General features: G+C 42.0%; 1 protein-coding gene across 4 annotated transcripts in view; it reads right to left on the reverse strand.

Moving 5' to 3' along the window:
* Window positions 1-19,797, reverse strand: part of gria1a (glutamate receptor, ionotropic, AMPA 1a) — a 92,546-nt gene that overhangs the window by 62,170 nt on the left and 10,579 nt on the right. For all 4 annotated transcript variants that reach the window (XM_074648083.1, XM_074648082.1, XM_074648086.1 and 1 more), the window contains exons 3-4: window positions 7,648-7,887; window positions 1,291-1,475 (exon numbers count right to left, since the gene is read on the reverse strand). In XM_074648083.1, coding sequence (XP_074504184.1) covers window positions 1,291-1,475; window positions 7,648-7,887 — 425 coding nt within the window. The remainder of the gene's footprint in view (window positions 1-1,290; window positions 1,476-7,647; window positions 7,888-19,797) is intronic.

Genomic DNA, 19,797 nt, shown 5'->3' on the forward strand with positions numbered 1-19,797 from the left:
GGAAGAGTTTCGCAAACACATTGGAGATCACAGAGGTTCCCATAGGAATGAATGAACTCCCGGTTGACTTGCATACATACACAGAGCTATGTGGAAACGAGGCAGTTGCAGTACGTGTCACAGGCAATAAAGTCAGCATAAAAAGTGAGCATCCTCACCAGTTGATGATTCTGTTATTTTGTTCTTGGGTTTCATAGCTTGCATACTTTTTTTGCATTTTCAAACAGTATGTTACAATTTTACAAGAGAAAGGGCTTTTAGGTTGAGGACTTATGTACAGCTTAGTATTGTTCACTAATGACTGTATCTCTGGTAATGAGTCTGGGTGGGATTGCTTGCAGGACAGAGTTGCGAACGTTGCTCTATAAACTCTAATAGCATCCAGGACCGGATTCCAAACTGTGGTTGTGATAGTCATGAACAGGGCTTTTTTATAATCTAACCTGTTACCCCACAAACTAATGTAGTGATATACTCCTTGGACTTGGAAGTAACGCTTGTTTACTACTGTAGGTAGGCTAGTAAGCTAGTTAACCAGACATGCTAATGCTTGCAGCTTACATTAGAGCAGACACAAACTGTTTAATCCATTTCTTTCACTCTTGCTCTCATGCTTTTGCTTTTGGAAAGGCAACTAAAAAGAAATCCACCATCCAAACTACGTAAATGCTGAGTATAACTCTTACTACAGCCCCATGTACTTCAATGTGCAGTGAAATCCAAAACTTGACGGACGTGCCATGACTAGTTATGGCTGCTAAACTGTGATTAGGCAATCTCTGTTTGGGGAAGAGGTTTAGCGAACAGTCAATTGTGATGCCAAGATCCTTTTCTTTTCACTCTCGCAGAGTTGAGTAAGTGATGATCCTATCACAAAAGAACTGCCGACTCCAAATGCCAATGCTGTGTTATTTATTTCTTCTGTCCTTGATGCTCCAGGAGACTAAACACCACAGCCACCATGGACCAACCCCCACTCTCCGTTAATATCCCTTCCTTTCTTCTTTGTTCATCTCATTGTTTTTAAAAAAAAATTTATATTTTTCCAAAGAAGTCCTTTAAAACTTGACATGCAGGCTAATAATTCAGTTTATAATAAGCTTGATATGTGTCCAAAAAGAAAATGCACATGTTAAATTCCTACTTGATCTATTTGGAGCTGACGCATGACATACAGTTTGGTTTCATTATGTTATGAGGTTGCAGTCTTCCAGCTGAAATTGCATTACATATTGCAACATAATTACATAATCCCCGTCTCATTGCAAAAACAGAGTAAAAGCTCTTTACCTTTTTGAGGATGCCAGTGAGCCTCTCGGTCTCACAGTCGATGATGATCTGGCCCTCCTTCCTCTTGTCCAAATCCTGGAAAACTTTCAAGAAGGAGGCCTCCGTCATGGTCTCCACGTTGACCGAGGTCACCAGCCAGTTCCTCTCCGCTGCCGTGTCCAGAACCTTCTGCAGCACTGACAGGCCTAGGAGGGGGAAGAAGAGCGGAGAAAGGAAGTTAAGTGACTGAACTGTAAAAAGAGAAACTGTGTGAGCATTTTACAGGAAAAATTTCTGCAAAGATGTGCAAGATGAATGAAGTGATGAATGACTACAGTAGTTGGTATTCTACCGAGAGCGATCCATAAGTGTCTTTACTCTATTAGGAGACATAATTTATGTGCATGTTAATCTTATACAGTGTAAAGGTAAGGTAAAGCAAGGTAATCTTTATTATCCCCGAGAGGCAATTTGTTGCACAGCCAGCAGTAATACAATCATCACACCAATCAGCACGCAAACAATTCACACCAATTACATAAAGTTATTCAACAGACCAATAGCAGCAGGGACCAACGGATGTGTGCAGTTATATCATGAGCTGAGAGATAAATTAAAACAATTTGGGAACAAAACAGAAGCTGTGCAGAAAGCCAAACTGCACTTGATAAGCTTATCCATCAGAACCTCCCCTGTAGCTCCAGTGATAAAGTGTAACGAGGAGGACAGCCCATTAAGCACTCTGACACGTACAGGTGTGCTTTTCCAGTGCGTACAGCGCCGGGGCTAAATAATCATCGCTTCCACTGTAACAAATAACCCGCCCGTGCATCATCGCAGACGACACAGCCAACTTTACGTCCTCCGAGCACCAATTACAGGTGGCGTTACTCAATTACACTGTCGCCGGTGCGTCGCGGAGACACTTGGGCACAGTAGAGGCAGAGGTAGAGCAAGCCAATGAGCTAAAGGCTCATGCTAAGACAGGAAATAAAAGGCGATTAGGGAACACATTGATCTTGAGCTCTGATTTACAATCTGACTCACTGTTGTACTCCTCTGCTGTTGGCGGCAGACCAATCAGATTCCTCTCGAGCTGGCAGCCACAGTTGTTCCACAGAGTAAATAAAGTAATTTCACCCGCAGCAGACTGGCAAGACATTACCCAAATGAATTATGGCAATTACAAAATTTAGAAAATGTAAACTAATACATGCTCTATTTGCTTTTCCTCCACTAAGCTGGCAAACGCTGTTAGAGCCACCGTGGGCCTATACATAATGTGTTGTGTATATCTTCCATGCTTGTTCATACAGGCATTTTATGCATATTGAGCAAATGTAAATATGTCTTATCCACAACAACAGCAACACAGAGCCTGTCTAAAGAAGAATGAGAAAGGCAGTCACAGCCTCTGACAGATGATTGCCTGGCCTTATTAAAATGCACGCCAGCTGCTCTCCAGGGAATCCATGCTGCCTGTGTGACACCAGGTCATTAAGAAACGAAAAGATGGATGCTGTTTCACCTCCACATATGACCGCGATACAGTACATGTAAATAAATTAGACAACCCCCTAAAAAATGACATGTAAGCATCCACGTGGGGACCTTTCATGGTGTCTCTATCCATTCACTGTCGCTCATGGGTGAATAATTGTGGTCCTTGGTGGTGACAGATTCAGTAGTAGCTGTGAAACTGATGATAGGCATGGGAACACAGGGGGCACTTAATCATGACCATGAATAAGGCCAGTAGATCGTGAGGAGAAGGGACAACTGTCTTTGAATGGAGCCCTGTGCTGGTTTCAGCACCATGGACAGCACCATGCAACATAATCTGACCCAGTAGTTTGAAAAGGAGGCTTTGTCACACTAAAACAGCACTTCCTTTTATCTTTTAATTCTTTTGCTCCTTCTTTTTTAATTATCTTACTTCTTTCCTAATGTTTTTATGTGTGTATATATTTGTTAGTCTGGTTTTGCCTTATGTACACATTATGCTACAGATGAGTTGAAATGAGTGCATTATTCATTAATGCTTCGTGCTGAGAATGTTCTGTACTGTATTACAAGAAGACCTGGAGTCAACATTTTTTTCAGTGCTATCATTTTGGTTGGACTGTTACGTTTCTTATTTTTTCTTTAGGGCTGCCAATCAATTAAAATAGTTAATCGCGATAATCGCAAATTAATCTCACATTTTTTATCTGTTCAAAATGTACCTTAAAGGGAGATTTGTCAAGTATTTAATACTCTTATCAACATGGGAGTGGGCAAATATGCTTGCTTTATACAAATGTATGTATATATTTATTATTGGAAATAAATTAAGAACACAAAACAATAACAAATATTGTCCAGAAACCCTCACAGGTACTGCATTTAGTATAACAGAATATGCTCAAATCATAACATGGCAAACTGCAGCCCAACAGGCAACAACAGCTGTCAGTGTGTCAGTGTGCTGACTTGACTGTGACTTGCCCCAAATTGCATGCGATTATCATAAAGTGGGCATGTCTGTAAAGGGGAGACTCGTGGGTACCCATAGAACCCATTTACTTTCACATATGTTGAGGTCAGAGGTCAAGGGAAACCCTTTGAAAATGGCCATGCCAGTTTTTCCTTTTAGCGTTATTTAGCCTTCTTCTCGACAAGCTAGTATGGTTGGTACTAATGGATTCCTTAGGTTTGTCTAGTTTCATATGATGCCTCTCTAGCATTAAAACCGAGCCGGCTGCAACATAAAAATTGCAAGTTGTGTTAATGCGTTAAAGAAATTAGTGTCATTAAAATGAATTTGTGTTAACGCCTTAACCTTGACAGCCCTAGTGTATAAATGTGTTAATCTGGTTTTGCCTTATGTATATTATGTTCCACTCAAGCTAAAATTAGTGCATTATTCATTAACGCTTCGTGCTGAGAATGTTCTGTACTGTGATGTATTACAGAAAGACCTGGAGTAAACTTTTCTCCAATGCTATCAGTGTTTCTGGACTATTACCTTCCTTATCTTTTTCTTATCTTCCATCTATTCTCCATTCTTCCCTTTTTAGTCTCACTAACATTTGCATTGAATATCCTCTCGCCTTTTCAAATGTAGCTGTGTGGCGGCTGAACCCCTATAAATCAGAGCCAGCCTGACAAGGAGGCTCGTGTGGACTGGCCAAGGTAAAACTGGTCCTCCAAAGGCATCCTGGAAGAGAATAATATCATAATGGAATCTGGCTGTCATAAGCATCATTCTGGCCGGAGGCAATGCAGAGAGACCCGGGCACCAGGCAATCGACAGTAGAGAAAATAACACTTTGGGGAAACCATTTCCTGAATATTGTTTATGTTAGGTTTAATGGGCTATCAAATTTGTTCTCCCGTTCTTGGCGTTTGAAAATAAAAACGAGAGGCAGTTTTATTAGCAGACAGATGTTAATAGAAAAAAAGGGGAAAGTTGTTTTATATACTGCAAGTGCTGCTGGAGTTTTGACCCTTCTCCATGCAGCTGCGAAGTAGGTGAAGTTGTGCCAGAAACCCCCATTCGGCTTCAAAAAATATTACAGCTCCTCAAGTGTTAAGAAAGTGACATGTGACTGCATGCATACAGTATATCTGTATGTCATTGGACACTTCAGATAATGGATTAAAACACTGAAGTATAAATACATATCTAATATATTTACATGCAATATCACCTAATAGTCCTTAAAAAAAGATGCTTTGATATAATATCTGGAAAAAGCACGCACACACACATGCGCACATAACAGACAATTTTTCTTAAAGGCTTAAAATAACCCTGTAGAAAGGGTGACTACAGCGTCGTATCCAGGCAACAGAGGACTACTGATATGGATACCACTGGTTCCATCCCACCACTCAATCACAGGGGTGACCCTGCACACACACACACACACACATACACACACACACACATGCACTACCCAACAGTTTGTGGGTTGGTACTGTAATGAAGGGATCACAGAAGATAAAAAAAATCTGTTGGACATGTGTGTTGCTACGGTCATCATGAATCAATAGAGCTAAGAGGCCATTGTGAAATCTCCCCTGTCACTGCTTGATAGTAGTGTGCTCTGCAGAGTGACATGATGGCATCTGTCTCTTAAAGCTGACTTAATCCTGCTCTTGTCTCCGACACAACTCAAAAACGTGGGCGGATAAAAGTTGCAATGATTTGCATGTACAAAATGTGCCAATTTAACGCGATAATAACACGTTAACACAAATTTGTTTTAGCGCCACTAATTTCTTTAACACATTAACGCAATCAATCTTTCAGAGGTTGTAGCGGACTCAGTTTTAAAGCTTGACCGATGATACTGGTATCATATGAAACAGAAAACCTAAGGAATCCATTAGTACCAACCATGTCATACTAGCTTGTCGCGAAGGAGGTTAAATAACGCTCCAAACTTACGCAAAATTTTGGTGAGGAAAAACTGGCATGGCCATTTTCAAAGGGGTCTCTTGACCTCTGACCTGAAGATATGTGAATGTAAATGGGTTCTATGGGTACCCACGAGTCTCCCCTTTACAGACATGCCCACTTTATGATAATCACATGCAGTTTGGGGCAAGTCATAGTCAAGTCAGCACACTGACACACTGACAGCTGTTGTTGCCTGTTGGGCTTGAGTTTGCCATGTTATGATTTGAGCATATATGTTTTATGCTAAATGCAGTACCTGTGAGGGTTTCTGGACAATATTTGTTATTGTTTTGTGTTGTTAATTGATATCCAATAATAAATATATACATACATTTGTATAAAGCAAGCATATTTGCCCACTCCCATGTTGATAAGAGTATTAAATACTTGACAAATCTCCCTTTAAGGTACATTTTGTACAGATAAAAAATGTGCGATTTTAATTGACAGTTTATTGACAGCCCTAATTATTCTACTGTCGTGGTGAAACAGAAATGGGAGAGGGAATCAGGCCTGGAGATATCTGAGGATGATTGGAGTGATGTTTGGGAGAGTCAGGCCAGAACTAGCAACTCAAGATCCTGGCGGGAATTCAGCTGGAAGAATATAAATCAGTACGATATTTTGTGACTCAGAAATTTAAATTCATGTAGTGGGATTCTCGGGAAAAGGATGAATGTTGGAAGTAGTGTGGTAGGTAAACCAATGGCAGATCATTTTTTTATATTTTGGGGCTGCTGTCAAATCCATTCGTGTTGCCAAAGAAATAAGGAAATTTTTTTGGGATAGAAGTTGATTTCTCTTTTGTCATATTGTACCTGGGAAAAATCCTTCACATACTCTGAATGAATATCTCTATAAAGTACTGTTAGTTGCGAGCAAGAAAGCCATCACGCGGAAGTGTTTACTGCAGGCAAACCCGTCATGAAAGGTCGATTGGATTGCAATTGTCAATGAAATACACTGTATGGAGAAATTGACCTTCTCCTTAAGACTACGATTTGATCAATACAATAAAATACTGGAAAGAATTGACTACTTAGTGTAAGGGATGCAACCTATTGTCTGGAGAGTTGAAAAACCCTGCTCTGTACCAACGTGTAGCTCATACCAACCCTTGTTCTTTTCTTTACTTTCTTTAACCTGAAAACACCGATAAAAAGAAAAGTAAAAGAAATTACACCCTTCATAGTCATGCTCTAAAACCCACAACACCTGGGACAGATGGCACGGCATTATGGGAAGGGTATAGCTGATTGACTAGAGAGGGGAGGGAGAGGAGGAGGGGGACAGGTGGGCCACTTTATTTCTGCAGGAATGTTATTAAGATGTTTAAATTGTATGCTACAGCACTTTCGCATGCTACTGACAAAGGCACTGTTGCAACACGGGTTACTGCTGAGGACCGCTTAATAAGAAGCTTAATCTTTTGTTCCATTTATCTGCTCATTTGTGCAGGTCAATGTCTCTTTTCAGCGTTCTCCGTCTGCACAAAGACGGTGGACTGAAAAAACATCTTCTGATGGCTGCTCATTGCTGCACAATGGCTACGATTGACCCCATTGCTGTCGCCATGGCAATATGAAGACGACTAATGGTAGTTGGTTTAACGACTGGTTTTGCCTCTAACCATGTGTGTGTACTTTAACTGCATTTTTTTTTTTTAATCCTGTGGTGAAAAATGTTGGTATTCAAACATGAATGAGGATGATAAGCCATTTAAAATAAGTATCTGTATATAACTGAAAACCTTTATATGAAATATTTTAGAGAATGACCTACATGTATACTCCAAGTGTCTTAGCCCACTTCACAGTCACATGTTGTTGTTTTTTTATAATGATGTAGCAAAAAAAAGGTGTCCACCAAAAATGATTATGCCAAATATATATTATGGTGTGTGTGAAATTAAATAGTTCTTAGGTTCCTACCGGAGTCAGAGCTGTACATGTAGACAAACTTGTTCCATTTGTAGTGGTCGATCACTCCCACCAGAGCGTCCTGGAGCTCGGGCCTCAGCTGGATGACAAACTGGTTGGCCGTCTCGATGGGGAAGGACGGCGTGACGAAGCAGACGTGCAGCGCTCCGCAGAAGGACATGAGCATGTTGACCGTCTTCCTGTCATACAGGCCGATGATGGCGTACACACCTTTGGAGAACTGGGAACAAACTGCCAGAGAGAACAAGAGAAAACAGGGAGATGGGACATGGAGAGAATTAGACTCTGGACCAATTAGAGGATTATGGAATATTTGTATTAAACTGAGAAGAACCCCTGAAAGTAATAGGGGTGTAAGAAAATATCTGAAATATCGAGCATTGCGATATTATGTTTTGTGATATTGTATCAATTCTCAAAAACACTGTATTTGTTTTTAATTAATAGTTTACATGCAAATATTAACTCAGTCAATATTTTATTTCATTTGCAAAGAGATGTGCCCTCTCAAAGCAGTGCTATGATGTTGGATGTTACAGAGACTGTAATAACTGCAAATGCAGAACCCACTGTTCTGATTGCATAAAAAACATAAACTGCATAAACCAATTTACACTCAAATGATCTGATTATCTGTACCGTCTTGTCTCTTATTGCTACATGACACCTACATTCGATGTAGTCTTGTACTGTTTGTACTTTAAATTATGTTCTACAGGTTTCCTCATGTGGGAAACACAAAGACATATTGAATTGAAGCTAAAACGATTAGTCAAATAATCAATTAGACAATCAATTCAAGCTTTTCCAATATGGAGATTTGCTGCTTTTCCCCATCTAACATTACAGTGAATTGAACACTTTTGAGTTTTGGACTTTTGGTCAAACAGAAAAAAGCTATTTGAAGACATCCCCGTTGCCTCTGGGAAATTACAATGTTCAGTTCCACTATTTTTTTATTATAATTAATCAATTAACTGATAATGGAAATAGTCGGTAGTGGCAGCTAGGGCTGCACAATTAATCAAGATTTTATCGAAATCGCAAAATGGCCTACTGTAATTTTCAAAAAGCAGTATTTGTTAAAATTGCAATATTTGTTAAAGGTGAAATGTGTCGTGCTGCAGAGATGTCCTGGCCTACTCATCATAATCTACAGACTTAAGAAAACATCTTTGTTTGGTACAGATCCCCGCAAAAATTACACCATAATCAGTTTAATATGTTTATCTATGAAAATGGGAAAAAAGGATGTAAAAATGATCATTCCATCTAATATCGCAAATCATATTGCAATTGCAATATGAGTCAAAATAATCGCAATTACATATTTTTCTCATAATCGTGCAGCCCTGTATTGAATTAATTATTTAATGAACTGAATCGAGCTAAACTGAATTAAACTAAATTCTAGTATGGAAGCTCTCGTCGCGCTTTTGTTTTCATGGTATCACCTAGATACCCAAATGCATGAAAAGAAGCTATGTCTGACGTTAAGAAAGGGAAAACAAATCTGAAAAGAGAGAGAATAAGAGATATTTATCATTGGTCGCAATTAAAACCTGAGTCACCGCAGAGTGCTTTTGAATTTCCAATTGAAAATAGCTCTAATAGCCTTGTCCTTGCCTCCTTTCAACTACTCTGTGGCATGTTTTTACAGAGCTGGCCAGTTTGTCCGTCTGTACACCACCAGTCTGTGTGTTAGCCTTCAGTGAGAGGTGCAGCGGGTGAAGGCAGATTAGGAGGAGAGAGGTTAATCAATGCATCCCCAGGGTTCCATTGACATTTTACTGGCAACAGGAGGCGGTTTGCATCTCTCATTTGCTTTCCCCCCAGTCTCTCCATTGTCTGTTTGTCACTCTGACTTCCTTCACACCCTCTAATATCTTAAAATAGCTAATTTATGTTCACAGCGTTGTCTTTTGGAAGGTATGTCCTCTCCATGCTTGCAGCATAGCGGGCTATCTTTGCCCTCGCAGGTCTGGCCTGGGCTATTTTCTGCCACGGCGGTGGCCCGGGCCTTACTTATCTCAGTATTTACCAAACAGATTGCTGCTTGTCCTCACGCGAGGGCCAGCTCGCCGCTAGGAGCTGAGGGCAAGACAGAGAGAGGATGGCCCGTACCCAAAACGCCTAACCCGTCACAGACCTGCACCCGCCGGGCAGGCACGTGTGTGTGACGGAGATAGAGGGGAGAGTGAGAAATTCAACGGTATCACATAAAAATACATGTGTACGCACGCATGAACACACACACACATATGCAGTCTCTAGTGCTCCAAAAGCCTGGTGACTCACCCTACTTAAAGCAAGCCCTGAAATAGACATTTTGAGCCTCGCCACACTGACTGACTCAGTAACAGAACTATCTTTCCTTCATGGTCTGCACACGCCGTCGCTATTAAATCGACACTCTCCCAGCTATTGCTTTCCACTAGCACACATTAAATTTCCCCCCTTACAATTTTCTAGGACCAATTTCAGCGGTGGCCTCCATGTTCTGCCTGGATGAAAGGTAATGAGAGCTTGTTTGACTTTTTGTGCAGTGTCCCATTACGCTGCCCTGCAGCAGGTTACCATGTTTCACTGAATATGAGTCATTTCTCATACCTACAGTATGCGTGTCTGACAAAAAGGAAACAGCCATGTGGCACGGACCTCCTGCTCCGAGCTGGCAAGAGAAGCATGTGCTCGTCTAATTCGACAAGAGCATGACACAGAATATTAGTGTAACTCAGCGGTCCTGTTCTGATAGCAGTATAGAGGAGCGGCGCATTGAAATGTAGTGTTTGTGTACGAGGGGCTTGTTAGCGCCGCTCCACATGTGTAACGACATTGGAGGCAGGGCCGAGAGACCCAAAGTGATCTCGAAGACCCCAGCAACACCTGTCCACCCTGGCACTCCGTGTCTCCTCGCCACAGTTACAGCTGCCATGGCGGCAGAGCTGAGGTTGCCCAGGCAACGGTCTGTTTCTCTGGCAGGGATTACAGTATAGCTCAGAGTCGCTAAAGGACTTTTGGAAGATGAAGTGGGAATTGTGAGTGTTTGGACATTTTGTCATAATTAGGTTCCCCCTCAAGGAATTAGCAAATTTGCAAAACTGACTTGGCTTTGCAAAATCCTCAGATAATTTCTGAAATAATGGAAGATTTGCAGCCCATTTTCCACAGCATCGCATTTCTATTTACGCTCAAAACAAACCGAGTCAACAGAACTCCTCAGCATTACGCATACAGATGATGCAGGAAAAGCTCACTGGAACTGTCTGCTGATGTTATATTTTCACCCCTCCTAAACTTTTCCTATGAATGAACAATAAGCTGATTTGCATTTGGCGTGGTCAAAGAGTTTCGAGCCGCAGGAAAAGAGAGGGAAAAACTCAAATCCTGAAGGGACTGGTACTCGCACAACAGGAGGAGCTGTCAGAGACGACTCACGCAGCTACTGTCTTCACTGTTCTCTGTTTCCTGTGCCCTGCAGCTGTTCCTCTGCTTAGCATGAGCCAAATATCAAATGACAGATGTGTCTGCGCCGGCTGCACAAAGAGGTTAGTGACAGTTGTTCTTGCATCTGAAGTTGTGGATGATGGGGATGGGTGATGCTAGAGGGAGGTAGGCAACGCTGCATCCTTCATACGGCCCCGCTTAGTTTGCAGCCTGAACATCATGTGACGTTGAGAGTCATCATGAGAGTTGTTGATGGGGAAATTATCCTGATATTAAAGTGAGACCATTTGAATGGGCACTATGTAAACTATGGCTGTCAAAGTTAACGTCACTAATGTCTTTAACGCATGAACGCAACTTGCAATTTTTAGGTTGTATGATATATGTTAACATAAGGAATCCATTTGTACCAACCAGGTCATTCTAGCTTGTCAAGAAGGCGGCTAAATAATGCTCCAAGCCTATGCTAAATTTTGGTGAGGAAAAACTGGTCTCGCTATTTTCAAAGGGGTCCCTTGACCTCTGACCTCTGACCTCAGGATATGTGAATGAAGTCAAGTCAGCACACTGACACGCTGACAGCTGTTGTTGCCTGTTGGGCTTGAGTTTGCAATGTTATGATTTGAGCATATTAATAAATACATACATACATTTGTAAAAAGCAAGCATATTTAGAGTATTAAATACTTGACAAATCTTCCTTTAAGGTACATTTTGAACAGATAAAAAAATGTGCGATTAATCATGATTAACTATAGACATCATGCGATTAATCATGATTAAATATTTTAATCGATTGACAGCCCTAATGTAAACACAGGTAATTTTTTGATGGAAAACTGTTGTCAAGGTGCCCTTGTGCATGATACCTGCCTCCCAGCTGCTCCACTGGAGCTGCACACTAACCCGTGTAGGATTGTGTTATTGCAGAGCAGCTCCTTTGTGTGGGTGTGTGTGATTCTTTTTTCAATCGCTCTGCATTGCTCGATATGTCAAAAAAATCAATACGGTTGAATTGAATTGTACCGGGTGCAGTCGCAAAACAATTCTTCAAATGTATTTTTAGGGGAAGCCACAACCAGGTTTGCCAGAATCAATATGAGGAACGTCTTTCGAGCGCGTTGGCTCGGTAAACACATGTTCCCCGGACTCATGGGTTTACCGTGACCGCATGCAAACCACAAATTCTGATAAGGATGTTACATACATTATACGCCTCCACAAACCCACACAGAAGGAACACGGGGCTTCTACTATTTTCCTCCCCTGGGACTTGCATGCCATTATCCTGTGCAACATTAAGGTCAGCGGTACAGAAGGAATTTCACAGCAGGAAGCTGGGTTCAGCTGGAGAGAGCGTACTGATTGGAGGGTTCATGTTCAGCCATCCGTAAAGGTCTTTTTAAAAAAAAAAAAAAAGAGCCTCACTACTGAAGACTGACATGTCAGGGGACTCCACAAAATAGGACATCCAATTAAGAAGCCCATCTTATCCACTGATCAACTATATACCTTTCTCTGTTCCGTGTATTTTGTACCGTGACAGTCCAAAGAAATCATGTTGTTGTTTTTTCTCCCCCCTCTGGGCATCGATGAACAAAGAGCGTGGAATGGAAGAGTGAGCAGCTGAATCCAGCTCAGCTTTCCTCCACCTCAGCATAACCCTGCCAGATTGACTCCCAGAGTCACACACACCACCTTCATTCAGTGAGCCTCAATCCTACTACTACACCCAGGTTTATGTTGTTCATCCAATGTCACCTTAACACCACGAGACCGCAGATTTCACACTGATGCCTGAGGAGGTCAAGTCTGTTTGCTTTTTCGCTCTAAAATGATAGCAAAATGGGAAACAACAAAGATAAAATGATAGCAAAATGGGAAGACACTATATCATATAAAACATATTTTATATTATTATTATTATATTATTATCCATCATCAGTTAATCCGATTTTTTTGTGTGTTCAATTAAACACTTAGTCAATAAAATGTTTTTTTTCGATCACCAGTCCAAAATCCAGAGATATAATCATGATATAAAAGAGAGGAAAACAGCAAATCCTCACATCTGAGAAGCTGGAACCAGAGAATTCATAACATTTTGTTGTTTAGCCATTCTAGCGGCATGGCAGCCCGTTCTCATTCCCAGGGCGTTAAATACCTAGGCTTCGTCACGGCTGTCGGCGTTCGGTACCTCTGCACAAGGCACACTTTAGCGCCGGTATGAAACGAGCCCGGGAGTTCCATTAACTCTAATGTAAAGCGGCAACATTAAACGCTCCGAGAAAGTGCGCCAGGATTGTGGTGACATAGCTTAAAGAGTGAAAAGACACACATCAGGTGGGCGGGAGGGGAGGTGGATGGGTCTAACAAACACAAGGCTTTCATCCAGGAGGCCGCTGTTTGAGTCCCGTGCGTCACGTTACAATCGGCTGTTTGTATGTGTCCCATGTTCACAACGTTCAGTGTCATTTTCACTGTACAAACGTAGTAGTTTTGAGCCCAACCGTGTATTTCTTTCCTAAACCTAACTATAGTGGTTTTGATGCTGAAAATCAAGTGACACCAAGGGGCGTGACAAAGCGGCGGTATGTGAGGTGTTGGGATGAGAACATGTTGGTCATGGTCTAGGGATGGTAATGCTAGTCTGTCGGTGTGTCCAGACTGAATCTCAACATGCTATGAAATTGTATAGAGACATTCATGGTGCGCAGCCGATGAAGCCATCTGACTTTTCCTGTAGCGCCACCAGCAGGTCAAAGTATATCCTCCCCAATTATGTGCAAAACAAATGACATTCCCATCCTCCTCACCTGTACTTTGTGTGTTTGGTGCTATTTAGCAGATGTTAGCATGCTAATATGCTCATCTAAGATGGTGAACATGGTAAACATTATACCTTAATATCAACATTGGCCTTGCATTATCATTTTGCTGAAAGAATTGCTGTACCTAAGTGCAGCCTCACAGAGCAGCTAAAATGGCTGTGGACCTGTTGCTTGATAATTGATTATCAAAAATAACTAATCTATCAATCAACTTCTTGAATATTAATCAATTGTTTGTTGATGAATTATATTCTATCAAGGTACACCATGATGTAAAATGTTTTATCACAAATCTTTCAGCACAAAAGGATTTCAGCATGAAGCCCATCCCTGTGCTGCCAAACTACTCTTATAGGTGTTTATATTAACCATTGCAGCTGTGGGCCTAAAGGGTTATGGTGCTGACTGTGAAACCTGAAGGTCCCTGGATCGTGTCTGCTTGGGCACCTTTGTTGCATGTCATTCCCCATTTCCTTTACTCGACTGGTTAAGAGTCATATATTCACAAGGTACGCTGTACTATATTTTCCATACTTGGTTTAAAGTATCCTTTCGAAAGATAAGAGGGATGACAGGAGCAGGGAGGTGTCTGTCACATCAGGCGGTGATATACACCACCTCCATAAGGGTGAAGGGTCGCTAAATCAACCATAGAGCACTTTGAGGGGAGATAAACACATCTGACACTAGACACTGGAAGACGCACACAATCATCCTCCACTCAGCCACCCATGGCTAATAACTGTCAGATGATGTGTGTAATAAAAACAGAGAGCATGTTGTGGTCCCTCTCGTCCCATCCATCTTCTGGAGAGCTAATCAGCTACCTTAATGAGAGGCAGGGCAAAGGAAGTCGATATCCGATTCACACGCGGGCACCTACGCATGCATTCAGGACCTGCACATGCTCCCTGTTGCACTCCTCAACCCAAAAAATATGTCTCGCGTCTCGCACACAGCTTGTGAGGAATCCTTCAGGTGTTGGGTGGGGGTAACCCGATTCGCCAGATGGTTTGTTACACAGAACCATCTGAGAAGCCGTCATCGGATACTGTTTGGGAAAAAGGGCAGGCTCTTTCAAAAAAATACTTAGCAGGTGATTGGATGAACCATCTGTCAATCAAACTCCTGCCGATGCCAGTCAGGAGAAGAGCGAAAACGTCGCCTTCAGTGGCGTTCTTTGCTCTTCTTTCAATGAAGATATACTCTCCAGTTCTGATATAACTGATGCTATTGCAGCATCTACACTGACCTCTTCAGGAGCTGCCATTGTTGTATAGAACGAACAGTCGCTCAGTGTCATCTCACACTATGGTCTCGCACACCTAAGCCACGCCCGTAGATGCCAGCAGCTCCTCACAGAACGCTGTGATCTGGTTGGCCGGACACAACCGCATCACTTGAAGCCTGACAAGATGGATTTTCGTGTGATATGTGATCGCGTAATCTCGCGTGATCTAATGACATTGCGAGAATCACAAAATGCCTCAATTAATTGCGAAACATTTTTTTGTTGACCATTATTGAGATTGTGATTCATCATGTGATTTTTTTTTTTTTTTTTTAAGTTCCAAGTTGCAGTTTAAATTAATGTCTGTCCAAAATGCCATCAATTTGATCCAATTAGACATTTGTGTGATATTGTCATAATTAGCATATGAGTTATTGGATTATGGCCACATGTTTTGTGAGGTCACAGTGACCTTTGACCACCGAAATCTAATCAGTTCATCCAAGTCGACCTTCCTCCAGGCGTTCTGAGATATCACGTTCCCGAGAATGGGATAAACGGATGGACAACATAATGCCTCCGGCCAAGACTGTCGCCACTTCACCCAGAAACTGGGAAGCAAGACATGGGGACTTTAATCGGGTCTCGAGGACTGAAAACAAACTGAAACCCACACTCTACATTAACTACCACTGCAAATTGTTCTTATGCTCCGATCGGCAACACCAGTCTGCTCTCAGCGCATTCACGTCACACTCTCTCTCTCTCGCTCGACCACACACTCGCGACATAATGAGCTGTTCCCCAAAGGAGCTATGCTACTCTTATAGCGATGTAATATGCACTCATGTGGATTGCATCTAAGCTTGTACATGGCGTGGTATTTTACAAGTCGTTTTCTTCTACTCTCATTCCCAAATGTCGCGTGGAGCGTTAGGCGGTGTCGATTTGAATGCGATAAATCGTTCAGCCCTACACAGCGCAATACATCTCCTTCTATTCAGAGGACAGGGACCCAGGGGACCGAAACGCAGCACCGACATGGATCTGTATGAATATCTCCACACATGACTGAGTAGGAGGGTTTTACTGAAAGGACATTTTTCTCTGAGATCTCCAACAAACGACTTGAAATCTGCTCGGAAAATGATTCATTCCATGATAATGTGTCAATGTAGGCTACTACCTAAGAGATTATTTCATCCATGCATACTCTGTAATTCCATGTCAAGAAATGCAAAACAGGTTTAAGGTTTTTTTTAGGAGGGGGTGGGCTTTGGCTCACTGCCTTCCTACCTCTCTAGAGCATCCATGTGCCCCATGGAGAGTTACGCCCCAGAGAGGTGCGCTTGCTATCCCCCGGTATAAACAGCTTTAGCTCCTCAAGCTTAAGGGAGATTTACTGCCTCTGCTAGAGCAATAAAATTGTGTTTATGTCACTGTTGTTACTGGTGGTGTGTGTGGAAAAAAAAAAAGTGAGGCACAATAATAGAGAAAGGGAAGAAAAGACAGATGAGGAGGTGAAGCGAAGATGGAGAGAAAATAGAGAAAGATGGCAGACAGGACTACTTTAAACTCTTAAGCTTCCACCGCTGGGAATAGCAGTGATCAGAGCGGCTGACCAGCCAAATAGATCTTAGATTAATGGCGGGAAGCGTTGGATACTCATGAGAGATTACATTAGTCGAAACGGGGGTAATGGAAGGTTAATAAGGATGAGCCAAAAAGCAAGCGTGTCTTGAAAATGTAGGTGAGGGCAGACAGAAGGCAGATCAGGAGAGGAGAAGAAACAGAAGCATTAGTGTCTGAGAGAGGAGATGATAGGGAGACTGCTGCGAACAGAGGGAACAGATGCCAGCCTAGCAGTGGGAAACACAGGGACCACACGGCGAAATCTAGATTTCTCCTATTTCCTCTAAGTAATAAAACAATGGCGCCGCGTCGCCTCATTAAATGGGTAATCGAGGGTGTGAGAGCACTCCCCTCAGCTCCGAGCACATCTCTCTCGCTTCCTGTGTCTCAGTCTCTAACCTCTTTCACGCTAGGCCATTGTCTCTTCCTCCTTGCTGTTTCTCACCACGTTTCCAATCTGGTTTGCTGCAGAGCCCTGCCGCCCGCTGAATAAATGCTTACCTGGGCAGCGGGTCAGAAACCCAGTCCAGACCAACTCCTGTCAGGGGGTATGGAAACTCCAATTATCTCCTTAACAATCATCCCCTAGCAATTATCTCCCCATCTGTGTATCAGTGTGGACAGGTGCAGGGGGACAGTCCCGCTCACACACTTCCTCTGACAGACGAAGTGATGGAGGTAGATATGTTGGAGCAAGAAGAGGCAAACGCACAACCGGCATGCTAATTCATTAGGAACTGCTTCAACAAATTCCTGCCGAGCCGCTGGGAAATGAAGTTTTCATAATAGACTTGAGCAGAATCTATGAAAACACCCAGAAAAACATTGCATTCATTTTCTTACAACAACTAACTAGAGCTGCAAGTAACAATTACTGTTATTGCTGATAATCTGCTGATTCTTTTGGCAACTAATCTGAAAAATCTATCCAATATAATAGAATACTGAACAATTATCATCATATTTCATCATAATTAAACGTCTTTAAATAAAAGCAGCTTTCTTTTGAGAAGCTAACATTTATCACTTTTGCTTGATGAATGAATAATTGATTATTGTTGTCAATTTATGTTCAGTCACTTGAGAAACTGTGTATAGATGTAATGACCAGACAGGAGTGTCTTTTGGTTAACACAGTGAATTAAACATTTGACAAAGGTACTTCATCCTATTCATGTAAGAATTGACAGTTTGCTCCCCCTGAGCAGCAAATGTCCAAACATAGCTTAGCAACCGTAACCAGGCACTGCAGGCCTGCCAATCTCTGGATTGCTTTTCAGGTTGAAATGGTGTGCAAGGGTGTTGTCTTTTTTTTTTAGCCTTTCCAAAACCAAAAACACAAGAGCAAAAGTGTACAAAATTAATTAAACAGTGTGTTTATCTGCTATAATATAAGTTGTACGGCTACCTAGCTTACTACCTAGTAATGCAACATATTATTATTTCCAAAGCCAAGTAGCATTACTAACTTAGAGGATTTAAGTCTCTTAAAGGGTTCTCCTTTCAAAACGAGTCAAAAACTCTCATGGAGCTAACAATAATAAGGAAAATGTTTTTCAGGGGAAAAAAATTGACGGCCACCAGCTAGAATTGAGCAGCCTGCTTTTGTCCACCTTTGTCTGAAGTCAAGGACCCTTTGTTTCAAAAATGTCCTAGAATTGACCCTTTGTTTAGTCCCGCCCCTTGAACGCAGACTGGCCAATCATAGCGGAGCATCGGCTAGCTCTGACCAGGATCCGACAACTATCCAGCTCTGCTCCATCGTTTCCGATTTTCTTCATTTTCAGGATGGTTTTGTGGATTTGGAGCTAAGGTATACTGAATGTATATACATGCAACAGCGAATAAAGACCTACCCGGCTTTACAGGAACAGTGTTGTTCCTTAATTTCTTTGCCTTCCGTCTCGATCGCCACGTGACGATGGTTCACTTATACACTGTGATCTGTAGGCTTTAGCTTCTATCTTTATCTTTTTAACCTGTTTTTCGCTGCTGAGTCAGTTTAAAATCTTAATATACTGTATCCTTCAAACACATATTGTAGACCTGTCTTCTGTCTGCTTCTCTCCAAAATCATTTTTCCCTTTTTCTCCAAAAATTAGCAAGATATTTATGCAGTTCGTGACAGTGTGGGCTCCGTGGTAGCTCTGACAGCTTGACGGAGTAGCAACGGGGGGGCGGGGCTTAGGAAAGGGTAAATTTCAAGTAAATCTGCCAGTTATTATTGTAAACTATGTCCTGTGCAAGAACAAAAAAGCTTGACAGGCATAGCAACAGTAACTAAGTGGCTAACTTAGTGAAAAGTCAATTATATGCAGCATAAATCCAATATCATCTTGCATTAGTCCTGCTCACTGATTTGCAACATTAGCCTCAAAAGTCTAATAGACCCACAGATATTAAAGTCTGTTGTGATAGACACATTTATATTGTCTCATAATATACATTTTCTTATTCTCTAATCAATTGTTTTTTTGTCTAGTTTGCTTCCACAACTTTCAGCAACTGTTACAGGTCTGATGCCGTGGCAAGGCAAGTCACTTATTACCGCGAGCATCACGCACACAAACAGCAGTCTCGTGCTGTCACTGTAAGAGCAGTTACACTATGTCACAGTGTTTAATATGCTTGTAGGCTTTGTTCCTCATTAAAGTACACAGAAGCTCCTGAGATGTACTGTGTGACCAAAGAGGGTCTCGCTTCTGTCTTCGCCGCGAAAACATGACAGCTGCCACCATCCGGCGCTCGTCCCCTCCACCCCGCAGCAACGATTCCTGGTCCTCATCGGCGAACACATTGTTTTCTAATTGCCAGCCCCACACGTCTCGGCTCAGACCTCCACGTCCCAGCTGCCATTACCTCCAGAGACGACAGATTTGTTTTAAATACTTGGTGAGGCCAGTATGAATACAGAGAAGGATTCGGAGCAGGCTTAGAAAGACAATGAGGGGAGCAAATAGAAAACGGAGCAGACGCAGTCGTCAGTGAAGTGTGCGTGTT

This window comes from Sebastes fasciatus, chromosome 10 (genome assembly GCF_043250625.1).
Source record: "Sebastes fasciatus isolate fSebFas1 chromosome 10, fSebFas1.pri, whole genome shotgun sequence".
In the NCBI taxonomy this organism is placed as follows: domain Eukaryota; kingdom Metazoa; phylum Chordata; class Actinopteri; order Perciformes; family Sebastidae; genus Sebastes; species Sebastes fasciatus.